The following is a 13,226-nucleotide window of genomic DNA, read 5'->3' as shown; positions in this document are numbered from 1 at the left end:
CGGGGGACGCGGAGTAAATGTGTTTCTCGGACTAGATCATTGGCGAATGACGATATCAAAACCGATCAGGCAATCAGCAAAAAATTCCAATTATTGGCCGATCCAATTAGGACAATCAAATCGGGATAAAGTCTAGTTTGCAGTAGTTGAAATAAACTATAAATAGCAAAGTGACTAGTGGCTGCCACGATTTTGGAATTTTCTGTAAAACCACCATAGCAAAAACATTCAGTAAAAACAATTGATGACTAAAGAAAATGACTCAACTCAATTGCCCACACTGCTTTTCTCACAAATAATGTTGCACTTGCATTAGTTAATGTGTTTTTAGGCAAGTGACACCATTTAAAATGTTCCGATAATTTTAAAGTATCAACCTGGAGAACACCTGTGAAATTTCAACCTGTAAAAGCTTTTTGCTGGATACTTTTTATGGAAACTTGAAACCCGATTAGGGGACAAAACCAAAACTTCAAGGAGTTATGTCAAGAAATAATCAAGATACACTGGTTTACTCTATTGTGAATATATATATATCAATAACATCATCAATTTGACTTTACGTAGCTCGATCCAGCTTTCGTGTGGAGAGGCTGCTGGTCTCAAGTTGACCAAATGCGGTACCACACCGATAAGGCAGTTAACTATCCCAACAACCTGCACGTACCAGATAACACCCGAAACTCTCCCCAAAATCTTATTCCTCGTTTAAGCAATTTGCAAACTAGCGCTAAGCGTCATTCACGCCAATTGACGCCATATGAAAGCTTCGCGCTAACGCGCTAGCAGGGCACGCTAAAGCCATCAAGGAGCAGACTTAATTCTTTTCACCGACAAGTTTCTTAAACATTTTCTCCGGTTTGTTTGATTAGTCCCGCACTCACGCGAAACTACTCACGCATAGCTGGTTGGCCCATTCCTGCATGTTTGCGGTGACGCGAGCGAAAGAGTCGCCGGGTTGCTAACGTTAGCCGCCGCTACTGTCAGTGTCAAGCTAGCCGCTTCTCCGAGCGAGCTCAGACGAGACACGACCTTCTAAGCGCGCTCCTAAAGAAGCTTTTTGCCGGGGATGCTTAAGCTCTTAATCCCTCGGCCTATTTTTAACTTCACACTGCGAATTAGCGCACGCTTTTGGATTTGAAAATCACGATGTAAACACGGCGAATTTGGCGACACATCTTACCGTGACAGGCGTAGAAGGAGCTAAGTAGCGATGGTGATGATGATGATGTTTGCTTTGGTCTCCTCCCACTCGTTACACTTCCGTCTTTCCGCAAAAACAACGTTTGTAAACAAAAACGGAAGGTTTTTTTTTCTCAAATGTCTTAAAAAAAAAACAAAACATTTCTTTTATTCCTGTGCAGATATTGTTGGACCTTGGACCTTTTAACTAAGGCCTGGCCATGACAGTCACAAGTTTGTTCAACGTTTGCAACGTTGAAAATGTTTCTATGGAAATTCTACAGAAATCTATATAATGTATCTATTTGTACAGAACGACTTGTTCAATAGAACTTTGGCTGTGATTTTCTAGAGAATTTCCACAGAACAGAATCTTTTCTATAGAAATTCTGTAAGAATTGTGTCCTAAAGTTCTTTAGAAATTCTTTATAAATGTTCTCTAGAAATTTTTTAGTAAGGTGACGACAGTAATAATAATAACACGATCATAGAAAGAAAGAAAAAAACGCACCATGTGATATACAATGCTAAATATTCTTTACAGGTTAATTCTTGTGATGCACTACGATAATCTGCCGACTGAACGCAATCTTTAACAAGTTCTCTGCTGGTTCTTGTTTGTTCCAGTTAAACCGGACGAGGCCGAGGCCATCGACCTCGGGTTCAGAATACGTTTGAGGTACACAAGCCGACAACTGCTCAGTGCATTTGGAAATCCAAATGTGGGTTTTTTTTCGACCCACAAATAGTGACTAGAATAGCGACATGCAATAAAATAGTAAAGAGCACCAGTAATGTGTAAATTGGGCGTCATAATGTCATGATGGCATTTCATTGTGATTTGTGCAAACGTGATGGTTAAAAACACCAAGAAAAACAATAACTCAAACGTGGCCAAAGGCATAACGCTCTTCACCTATAATTTAGAAATTTAAAAGCCGTTATTTGTATTAAACGTTTTGTTGGTTGTCCTGATTCAGCTTTTGCGGCTCACTACGACCCGGATGAGAATATGCACAGACTTTACGCTATTTTATGCCGTCTCCCTTATAAATCTGCACAGATGAACATTATATTCCTCTGCGCCGCCACAGAGGGAAAACATAGTGAACAATAATTCAATCAGTTTGTTGTTAGAGTTCATAAGGAAAGCATTTATTACAAGAACTGCATTTTCACCTTTGAAAAGAACAGTGAAGTATTGCAGACTTTTGTACATCAAAGATTGACAATGTGTGCATTTAATAAACCGACTCAAGTGAAAACCGCATAAGAGATATTCTGAACACTCGGATTTTGCTGGTTGGGGGGGGGAGACAACGATCGAGTTTATGGATAATCGCAATTTTAGTTTATGATCTTGATAATCCGCACCGAATAGGTTAATTATGAAAGGATCTCCGATGAAGCCTAAAAGAAACTGTCAATGTAAAACATTCATTATTGACTGAAAAGGCGAAGATTTCTAAGAAATTGATTCTTCGCATTAGTTAAAAAAATCAATATCAATCAATAGTGTATGATTTTTCCACACGGGGCTCACATTTGCCTCTCCTGTGACATATTTCAATTTACAATATCTTGGTCAAGGATGCCACGCAAGTCCAATGAGACATTGCTGCATAAATAAATAAATAAGACCAACTTGAACCCCTTTCATCCCACTCATAAAATATGTACACAAATATATATGCACAGTCCTTTCAAGCCGAGTCAATGTGTCAATTCCCTGCAACGTCTCCAAAGATGATAATATTAAAAATAATAATACTTAAAAACAGCGTGGAAAAAGCATTCATTTGAACCTTTTCTTTGCTCAGTCTGCAGGACACTGACACAACAATTCCCTCTTTTTTTTTTTTACTCAATAAAATTAAATAAATGAATAAAAGAACCGCCTTATTAAAACATATCGGAACCATGGTCACAAGCCGGAGGGGAATATTTCACGGATATAATACGTGAACCTTTATATCCAGTTACAGGAGCCAATGTGTTATTTATGCAAAGACTTTACCGGTCAAATACAGTGAAGAAAATAAGTATTTGAACACCCTGTGATATTGCAAGTTCTCCCACTTAGAAATCATGGAGGGGTCTCAAATTTTCATCATAGGTGCATGTCCACTGTGAGAGAGATCTTCTAAAAAGAAAGATCTATTTATTTGTGTGATACAGCTGCAAATAAGTATTTGAACACCTGAGAAAACCAATGTTAGTATTTGGTACAGTAGCCTTTGTTTGCAATTACAGAAGTCAAACGCTTCCTGTAGTTGTTCACCAGGTTTGCACACACTGCAGGAGGGATTTGGGCCCACTCCTCCACACAGACACAGATCTTCTCTACATCAGACAGGTTTTTGGCACTGTCGCTGAGAAACACGGAGTTTCAGCTCTCTCCAAAGATTTTCTTCTTAAGATTGGGTTTAGGTCTGGAGCCAGAACTTTGATATGCTTCTTACGGAGCCACTCCTTGGTTTTCCTGGTTGTGTGCTTTGGGTCATTGTCATGTTGAAAGACCCATTTTCAATGTTGTTGTTGTTCCCCAAAATCTCACAATACATGGCCACGGTCATCCTCTCCTTAATGCAGTGCAGTCGTCCTGTCCCATGTGCAGAAAAACACCCCCACCCCCATGCTTCACAGTAGGGATGGTGTTTTTGGGATGGAACTCATCATTCGTCTTCCTCCAAACACAGTTGGTGCAATTATGACCAAAAACGTTCACTTTTTGTATCAAAACTTTCTCCCATGACTCCTCTGTACCATCCAAATGGTCATTGGCAAACTTAAGATGGGCCTTGACGTGTGCCGGTTTAAGCAGGGGAACCTTCCGTGTAATGCATGATTTCAAACCATGACATGACGTCTTAGTGTATTACCAACAGTCACCTTGGACACGGTGGTCCCAGGTCTTTTCAGGTCATTGACCAAGTCCTGTCGTTTAGTCCTGGGCTGATTCCTCAACCTTTCTAGGGATCATTGAGACCCCACGAGGTGATATCTTGGATGGGGGCTCCACTACGATTGATGTTTAGAACCATGTTTAGCTTCTTGCATTTTCTAATGATTGCCCAACAGTGGACCTTTTTTCCCCACCAAGCTGCTTGGCAATTTCTCCGTAGCCCTTTCCAGCCGTGTGGAGTTGTACAATTTTGTCTCTGGTGTGTTCGGACAGCTCTTTGGTCTTGGCCATGTTACAAGTTTGAGTCTTACTGATTGTCTGGGGTGGACAGCTGTCTTTCTGCAGCCAACGACCTCACACAGGCGCATCTGATTTAGGATAATATATGGAGTGGAGGTGGACTTTTCTTTTAAAGGCGGACTAACAGGTCTTTGAGGGTCAGAATTCTAGCTGATAGACAGGTGTTCAAATACTTATTTGCACCTGTATCACACAAATAAATTGTTAAAAATCATATTTTCTGATTTCTGTATGTCTCTCACGGTGGCCATGCACCTACGATGAAAATTTCTAAGTGGGAGAACGTGCAATATAGCATGGTGTTCAAATACTTATTTTCCTCACTGTACAGGCCACTAAAATAGGCAATGGCCTTTATTCATTTCCTGCAATTCCAATAACCATAAAACGATGGCAATGTAGTGTCGTGATTTTTTTTTTTATTTAACGGAAACATTCAAAATCTAAGCTGTGAAAATATCTTAAGGCAAAGGGAATCGGCAAGGCATTTCACCACCCGGTATTGCATAGCTAAGGCAGCCCAGGACTTGATACAGCGAAATATGTACATTATATTCTTATATACAAAAGCACCCGCGCTCCCCCAGCGGGCACATAAGCACGTATTTCTATTTACACATTCGTTCTCTACCAAGCGGCTGACACACTGTACACGTGTGGGTTCTTAAGTAGTTTGGTCGGAGGCAAAAAAACTCCACATTTTTGTCAGTGAAAATGACGACAAAGCGATATAACCTTCATTGGCCCATATATAGTAATTAAAAAGTTGTACTGCATGAAAGAGAATCCAAGCCATGTATATAGTGTAAAAATGTAGATGTTAAACCAAAGATGTCGTCCAGTAAGGAAAGACAGCAGTTGTTTTTTTTTTGTTTTGTTTTACTTGCAAGGCCGTAGGCAAACCACAAGAGGGCGCCAATCTATCTGACTAAGGTTTTGTGATCGGAAAAAATTGCAGTTTGAAATCTCTGGCACTTGACCACACCCCGCAAAGGGCCACACGGCAGCACATACGCTCACTCTATCACTCTTTAAGTGGCAAGTTTAAAAAAAAAAAAAACGAAAAAAAAAACAAACCAAAAAAAAAAACATTATTATTAGCAAAATGTTCCCCAAGCACACCTTCAAATGAATGAGAGTAAAATTAGTGTCAAAAACCATTCCTTTGGTAATAAATGATTTGGCTGGAGTGCAAAATAAAAGCAATATAACATGCAATAAAACAGTCAAAGTAATTTTTTTGTTAGTTTTTTTTGTACACAGTAGTCGACAGTAAGGACAAGAGCCCTTGGTGTTCCCTCCCTACAGGTCTCGTGCTACATGCAAGCTTCGGTATCCAGGCTCCCGGACTTTCCGGGGAAGGTGCGATCCTTGCTGCCCACGGCGGGAGAACAAGGTTGAGGAGGAACGCCGTCGGCCGTGGCCTGGTGCAGGACGTTGTGGCGGCGGGAGTTGTGCGGGGACAGCGGGGGCGTGCGGCAGGGTGAAACCTGCGCGTCCCTGAAGCCGACCAGCGTGGGGATGCGAGAGGGGTTGTTCGCCGGGCCGTTGTCGGCGCGGGGCCTCGTTCTGGTTGCGGGTCTGTGTTTGGAAATCCGCGCTACGTTGGGGGGCGGGCCTCTTCTGCCCGTGTCGCCGTTGGGCAGGGGAGATGTCGGCGGGGGAGATTCAGAGTGGGATTCGCTTAGGCTGAAGCACAATGAAGAGTTCTCGCTGGAGGAGTCCTGGAAGGAGCAATCCTCGGATAAGGGCAGGGGGACGGGCGAAGGACAGGATTCTGCAGGGAGGCGGTCGTCACTACCGTCACTATTCTGTCCGTCGTGTGCTAAACTTGGCTGGTGAGTCTCCACGGGAAGATCTCCTTGGGAGGTTTTGTGCCATGTGTCATCTTGTTGGCCCGCATGGTCGCCATTCATATTTTTGCAGTGGACCGTTTGGCGAGCGATCTGAGTCGCAAGTCTGTTCGAGTCTCCAGGACAAGAAACCTGTGGTTTCTGCCCCGTGTCGCTCGAGATTGCTGGGAGCTTCTTGAGACCCCCTCCGTGCTCCCTCCAGTGTTCTGCCTCCCCTTGACCCAAGTTATGTCCATAAAGAAACGTCAAAGGGTCATCGGGGGGAAAGTGGCAGGGATTCGCCCTTTTGGACTCCCTGAGGTCCGGTAGGGCTCCTATCTTTGCGCCCACGTTCAAAGACGAAGAGGAGGAGTTGGAGGACGAATAAGCAGAATCTGTGATATTAGAATCACTGAGCGTTGGTACCGAGTGGGTTCTAGCAGCACGCTGGCCCACGACTTTACTGGACGCTCCTCTGGCTTGCTGCGTGTTGGCCAAATACTCGGCTTCAAAGCTGCGATACAGGTCTTGTTCTCTCTGGGGGTCCAAAGTTGGCAGCATCTGGAAGCCACAGCTCAGTCCTTCCTCCTCAGGCTCCTGACGCCCTGGACCGGAACGGGTTCTCCCGAGGCCTCGCCCGTGGGACGATCGAGGAGTGTTGGCCGCGTGTTGCTGAGCGTTTCGGGGAGTCGAATGAGGAGATCGCCGACCTCCTGAATTGACTGGCGGCAGAACTCTGCCTCTTCCTGCGGAGGACATGCGAGGGAGTCTTGGACTGTTTACGGTCTTCTTACCGGGGCTGTTGTTGTTGTTTTGGACTCTTTTAATGGGCGAGTTAGCGCACGAGGATGACTGCCTCTTGGACAACCCGCCACTTATTCTAGGAGACGACGGGGGCGCTTGTCTATTGCGAGAGTCGTCTCGTCTCTCTGCCGGTTGAGTATCTCTGTGGCCGGGACCGAGCCCCGGCACGCCTTCGCTGGCACGCGCGTGGCCAGGTACTTTACTCTGGCTGTGCGAACGAGGACCGTGGAGCCTCCTGGGACCGTCGTGAGCGAGGGATCTGCCCCGCTCCGTCCTTGCGCTCCGTCCTCCGTCCGACGCTTGAGGCGGGTTAGCTTTCGGCGCGGAACTCAGCGCTGAGCGTTCGCGAGACTGGCTGCGCGCCCGCGGCAAGGCGCTGCGCGGTGCGCTCTGACTTGCGGGCCTCTCAATCGCATGCTTTCCCTCTTTGCGATTGACGAGCAAGACAACCTCGTCACTAGAGCGTTGCGAGGTCCCGCCGAGAGAGAGACGTCCTCCTCCCCCTCCCTTGGAGGACGCCGTGGAAGAGTCGCTGTCCCCAGAGAGACGCCTGCTCACCGGCAACATCGTCTCCCTATTCCTGAAACACGAGAAAGGCGAGAGTCATTTCAGTTCCACAAATTAGTTCTCCTAGTGCGGATTCATTTCTCATATTTGTCGCATCAAGTCATTTTTCAAGGAAGCGACATTCCAAACAATGTACTACTTCATAAAGTTCCACAATGGAGTGGATTTGCGACAACCTGACTGATGACATATTTAACCGACCCGAGGCTCAGGATTTCTGAGTACGGTGGGATTATCGTCGGGATGAGTGGGAGGATTAGAACTGCACACAGAGTCCTGCGATTTCTCAACCAGGCGCTGTTCCATGGGACTGTCCACTCCGGGTGGTTAAGCGGCTCGTATTGTTCACTTTGACGAGGAGGGTGAGAGTTGAGGGCGATGGCGAAAGACTGTCACGCACTTCCGAGCGAACGGACATACTGTACAATAAAGTGCATTTTGCATACTTCTTACCATCCATCCATCCGTCCATTATCTACCGCTTTTCCGGGACGGGTCTCGGGGGAAGTAGCTTCAGCGGGGATACCCAGACTTCCCTTTCCCCAGCCACTTCTTCCAGCTCTTCCGGAGGGATCCCGAGGCGTTCCCAAGCCAGCCGAGAGACATAGTCCCTCCAGCGTGTCCTGGGTCATCCTCGGGGTGTCTCTTTCCGGTGGGACGTGCCCGGGACACCTCACCAGGGAGGTGTGCAGGAGGAATCAGATGCCCCAGCCACCTCATCTGGCTCCTCTCAATGCGGTTCTCAATCCCTGATAACCGAGCTTCTCACCCTATCTCTAAGGGAGAGCCCGGACACCCTGCGGAGGAAACTCATTTGGGCCCCTTGTATCCGGGATCTTGTCCTTTCGGTCACAACCCGCAGCTCATGCCCACAAGTGAGGGTAGCAACGTAGATCGACTGGTAAATTGAGAGCTTTACCTTTCGACTTCGCTCTCTCTTTACCACAACGGACCGGCACAGAGTCCGCTACTTCCTACCCATCCATGATAAAAAAAAAAAAAAAAAGAGACACAAAACCAAACATGTTTGATGATAAAAACATTTGTATTCGTTGTAGCTTGTTTCTTTGATATCGTGTTTCAGTGATGTGAAATGTTGTCTTTGAGCTCTTTCTATCTTGGATGATTGTTGCAAAACACCATTTGAATCATTCATGGGAATTAAACATTAATTTCCTAAGATGGTAAATGTCCGCAGCAAGCCAGTGCACCTGTTGACCTACTTCCCCAGTTACCTTTGAACAGTTGTCAGGGGAAAATCCAACACCCACTCAGAGTTCATTTGAAAGCAATCTTCACTTCATGTCTACTTAGTGTTAAGACTAAATATGGAACAGAATAAGCGCATCATTTTGTCTACAATTATATTTTCCCGGCGTCACGGTGGATCAGCTGGTAACGCGTCGGCCTCACGGTTCTGAGGTCCCGGGTTCGATCCCGGACCCGCCTGTGTGGAGTTTCCATTTTCTCCCCATGCCTGCGTGGGTTTTCTCCGAGTGGGCATCCCCCCCCCCAAAAAAAAAAAAAACATGCAACATTAATTGGACTCTCTAAATTGCCCATAGGTGTGATTGTGAGTCCGGCTGTTTGTCTTGATGTGTCCTGCGATTGGCTGGCAACCAGTTCAGGGTGTACCCGCCTCTTCCCCCGTTGACAGCTGGGATAGGCTCCGGCACTCCCCGCGACCCTCGTGAGGATAACCGATCAAGAAAATGGATGGATGGATATTTTGTTTACTTTTGAGGGGGATGGAATAGATTAATGGGATTTCAGTACTTTATTATGAAATTATCTTCACTGATCAGACCGGAATCATGTTTTGGGAAGGGGAACGTATATTAATTTATTGCACAATTTTTCCAAGGTGAATGACGAGATCGCAAGAAGAAAAAGCAATGACGTCCCAGTCCCAGTTTTGTTCTTCCGAACATTGCGTAGGTTCAAGCGCTCCCGCGGCCCTTGTGAGGATAAGGGGGCGAGAAAATAGATGGATGGATGGATAGAATTGTAATCACGTGGAGGAGACAGAACAATGTGGCTAATCTGGATTTGTCACCACTATTCAATCACTAACGTGCAAATTATGAAGTATATCACGTTTTTTTTTTGGTTCAAATTTAGCAACCGGGGGTGGTAATGAAGTGATGAAGTTTCATTTGTAGGTAAGAGAACGCAAGGTCGGAGAAGTGTTAGAGGAAGGAGAGCGCGATGAATATCCTCCACTAGACGGTGCCGACGAGGCGGATTTATCCAGGCAATGTCACCTGAGATTAAGATAAATCTGATTTGGTCTAATCTGATCTGCTTCCTGGCATTTGCACTTGTTGTGCATATGTTCAATCCCTTTTTTTTTCCCCTTCCGTCTGGCCCAACGGGTGGCACAAAAAGAGCAAGTGGCAAAAGATGACCTGAGGGCGATTAAACGTACTTATTATGAAAGCGCTTTAATCCACACTTTATAGACACGCGGACTCACCTCAGTGGGTTGAAGGGTCGAGATTCCGAGCGGTCTCTGGGCGGCCGTGCGAGACCGGCGCGAGCTTCGGGTTCAGCGGGGGCGGAGGAGGCCTGCGGGTGGCTCGGCCTCGCGGAAGCGGAAGAGGCGCAAGGCGCGGAGGAGGGTTTGTACGGTGCCATGCCGTCGTTTCGCCAGAGCGGACCGGGACTTGTGGAGCGAGACGAGTGCGCGCTGGAGGACTTACTCTGGCCTCCCTGATTTTGCCCACCTGCCTTGGCCTGATGGTAGCGATGGGCTGCGGGGCGACAAATGAACGTGATTTAATAACAGAACGTTAGCAAAGAAAATAAAATTGTGGGGGGGGGAATCAGTGTGAGAGCGTCTAAACTGTTGCGTGCAGGCCGCCGATACAGATGTGACTCGAGCGCTGAGTCAAAGTAATTGCAGGTTGCGTCAGCTGTCCGAACGTCATGACATCACTAGTTCAGGAAGCGTTTGGACCTCCTCCGAAAGAGTCATTGCAATATTAACGTTTTGGTACTTTCGGGACTCCGGGGAGGGGTCAGTGCACATTTTCCATGACCAAACCTGGATGAACGCGTTCGTTTCTTGGCGAAAGTCCAGTGAGTCAGAGGTCAAAATGGAAGAAAAAGAGTGCACAGAAAAGACGAATAGCAGTGAACGGAGATATTTTGAATTTCTTCTCATGTTAGATCCTTATGTGACGAGCTCAAGATGCTAAAATGTGGCTTTTTCTGTTTTGTTTTGTTTTGTTTTGTTTCCAAAGGTCAAAAAAGGAAGCGTGCTCACTAAAGGCAGCGCAGCGACACGGGTCATGCTTGTCCAAGTAGTGCTCGAGCGTGTCCCAGCCGCCTCCGACCCGCACCATCACGTGAGTCCGAAGGACCTGAGAGGAGAAGACGCATAACGAGGTGTCAGCAGACAAAGAAAACAGACAATCGCGTCACCGTTCTCCCCCAAATGTAAGATGGCAGAATGATTTTCAAGTATTGCAGCCACTGATCTAAAAAAAAAAAAAAAAAAAAAAAAAACAGCGGTATGTCAATTGGTTGAAGCCAGTCGGCCGCCATCTTGGTACTCCCAAAACGTGTGAAGGACATGGTTTATAATTTGGATTATGGCGGGGGGTTTTTTTCTCAAATTTTGGCATGTAGAATTAAAACTGGTTGTGTGAGCTTGACATTTTTTCAGTTCTGGTAACATGAAGGATTTTTAATTCCACTTGGTAAGCCAAAAAAGGCGAAGTACATAACACCGCGACTACAAAGAAACCTTGCATAGTACCTAGGGCCCGATTTCCGTGACATGTTTTCCCAAAATACGCAGTGAAGCACTATTATCATAACATAGCAAAAAACTAAGAATTTTTTAATCATAAAAACAATCAGTTAAAATCAGTTAAGATATATTTTTGGAAATGAGGTTTTTCGCGAAAAACGGTCGGCCGATAAAGGTGAAGCAGAGAGTGGACAACAACAACCATAAACACAACTTTGTTCAAGTCAATTAAGATCATCAGAAAATTGAAAAAAAAACCTTTACAGACAAACTTTAACAGCGTCAAAGTAAAAAAAAAAACTTTAACTTAAACTTACCTGTGGAATGTTTTTCTCACAACCACGAAACTGGAGATAAACGCAGTTCATCGGCACGGGTATTTTGGGAGTATCAAGATGGCGGATGGCGACTTCAGTTTTGGGGGCCAATGAGCCATCCAGTCTTTTTTTTTTTTTTTAGATCAGCGATTGCAGTACAACAATCAACACATATGCAAATTCATGGACATCTAGAGCTTGCGAAGATGTTACATAACGCCTCGATGCCCCCACCCCCTGCGTCCCCCTCCCCCACACCTCCATTCTCCTCCATCACTCCCAGCTGCCGTCATTAAGAGGGCTGCCCGTCGCCATGCCAACACACAGTAAAACAGAATAGGTGGCATAATGAAGAGCCAATAAAGGCTTTCATCTTGGCCTTTTGCGTTCGTATTCCCCCGGCCAACAACCCTCCCCGACACTCCCCGCTATAGTCTAGTTGCTGGAGGGTGGATCACAGCAAGGACGCACACAGCTGTCCTCGCTGAAGCCTGACGCGCCTCGCGTTGTGCCATCGGCGCCGCCGAGGTGGCACCCGGGTCTCCGGGGGCAGAAGATCGCAGAAAGACGGTACACAGAGAGCTTAACGCTAGCGCCAACGCGCTAATGCTAACGCTGCGCTAACAGGGCTGGTTAAAAAAACATACTGGTAAAAATCAGAGACACCCCAGTTACACGCTAGCGCAGCGCTAACAGGGCCGGACCGGTAAAAGTCACTTCCTCGGCACGTATATTCGGTCTCACTCTGACCTTTTCCGCTCAATTGGCCCTTGCGGCCGTTAGAAAAAAAATGCACAAATTAGCTGCACTGCCGCGTACACCGCAGGGTTGAAAGTGCGCTAATGCTAACGCTGCGCTAACAGGGCACGTTAAAAAAAAAAAAAAACATACTGGTAAAAATCACTGAGACAACCCAGTTACACGCTCACGCAGCGCTAACAGGGCCGGACCGGTAAAAGTCACTTCCTCAGCACATATATTCCACCGGTCTCACTCTTACCTTTTCCACTCGAGTGCCCCCTTGCGGCCGTTAGAAAAAATGCACAAATTAGCCGCATCACCACTTAAACAGCAGGGTTGAAAGCGTGTGAAAAAAAGTTTAACGCTAGCACCGCCATGCTAATGCTAACACTAGTGCCGCCTCGCCAATGCTAACGCTAGCACCGCTGCGCTAACAGGGCCGGTAAAAAAACAAACAAAAACATACTTGTTAAAATCCCTGAGACACCGCAGTAACATGCTTGCGCAGCGCTAACAGGGCCAGAGCGGTAAAAGTCACTTCTTCGGCACATATATTGCACCAGTCTCACTCTGACCTTTTCCACTCAAGTGCCCCCTTGCGGCCGTTAGAAAAAAATGCACAAATTCGCCGCACTGCCGCGTAAACCGCAGGGTTGAAAGTGTGTGACAAAAAAATGGCGGCTTATAGGCCGGAAATTACGGTATGTATTTTGGGCGTAGCGTCTAATCGCCGGCTCCTAAACGACGGTCAGGGAGAGTCCACAGGCCCGGATGCGCACCTCCTTCTGGAAAAAAATGTTCGCGTCACTTTAACTCATCTG

The 13,226-nt window shown here is 46.3% G+C and overlaps 2 protein-coding genes and 1 long non-coding RNA gene across 6 annotated transcripts in view; 1 reads left to right on the top strand and 2 right to left on the bottom strand.

Annotated features, from left to right (window-relative positions):
* Positions 1 to 1,274, bottom strand: part of ap1b1 (adaptor related protein complex 1 subunit beta 1) — a 29,367-nt gene extending 28,093 nt beyond the window's left edge. The window contains exon 1 of one of the 2 annotated variants that reach the window (XM_061817047.1): positions 1,184 to 1,274. Coding sequence is in view for 1 of the 2 variants with exons in the window: in XM_061817046.1 (XP_061673030.1) it covers positions 899 to 925 (27 nt within the window). In the remaining variant the exon portion in view is untranslated. Of the gene's footprint in view, positions 1 to 898; positions 1,039 to 1,183 lie in introns of those variants that run through there. The other variant, XM_061817046.1, reaches the window with a different exon arrangement.
* LOC133499246 (uncharacterized) lies at positions 667 to 11,226 on the top strand. 3 transcript variants are annotated; one of them, XR_009794599.1, is made up of 3 exons: positions 667 to 858; positions 1,810 to 1,861; positions 10,836 to 11,226. It is a non-coding gene; the product is annotated as an uncharacterized LOC133499246 (long non-coding RNA). The 3 variants fall into 3 exon arrangements; XR_009794601.1 differs by lacking the exon at positions 10,836 to 11,226 and adding an exon at positions 5,696 to 5,831; XR_009794600.1 differs by lacking the exons at positions 667 to 858; positions 10,836 to 11,226 and adding exons at positions 1,077 to 1,216; positions 5,696 to 5,831.
* The window catches only part of gas2l1 (growth arrest-specific 2 like 1), a 30,479-nt gene continuing 19,638 nt past the window's right edge, over positions 2,386 to 13,226 (bottom strand). The window contains exons 3-5 of the mRNA XM_061817045.1: positions 10,859 to 10,955; positions 10,067 to 10,343; positions 2,386 to 7,603 (exon numbers count right to left, since the gene is read on the bottom strand). Of these exons, the coding sequence (XP_061673029.1) occupies positions 5,704 to 7,603; positions 10,067 to 10,343; positions 10,859 to 10,955 (2,274 nt within the window). The 3' untranslated portion in view covers positions 2,386 to 5,703. The remainder of the gene's footprint in view (positions 7,604 to 10,066; positions 10,344 to 10,858; positions 10,956 to 13,226) is intronic.

Source organism: Syngnathoides biaculeatus, chromosome 4 (assembly GCF_019802595.1).
Source record: "Syngnathoides biaculeatus isolate LvHL_M chromosome 4, ASM1980259v1, whole genome shotgun sequence".
NCBI lineage: Eukaryota > Metazoa > Chordata > Actinopteri > Syngnathiformes > Syngnathidae > Syngnathoides > Syngnathoides biaculeatus.
Note: the sequence above shows the minus strand (reverse complement) of the source record. Positions and strands in the feature narration are given on the sequence as shown.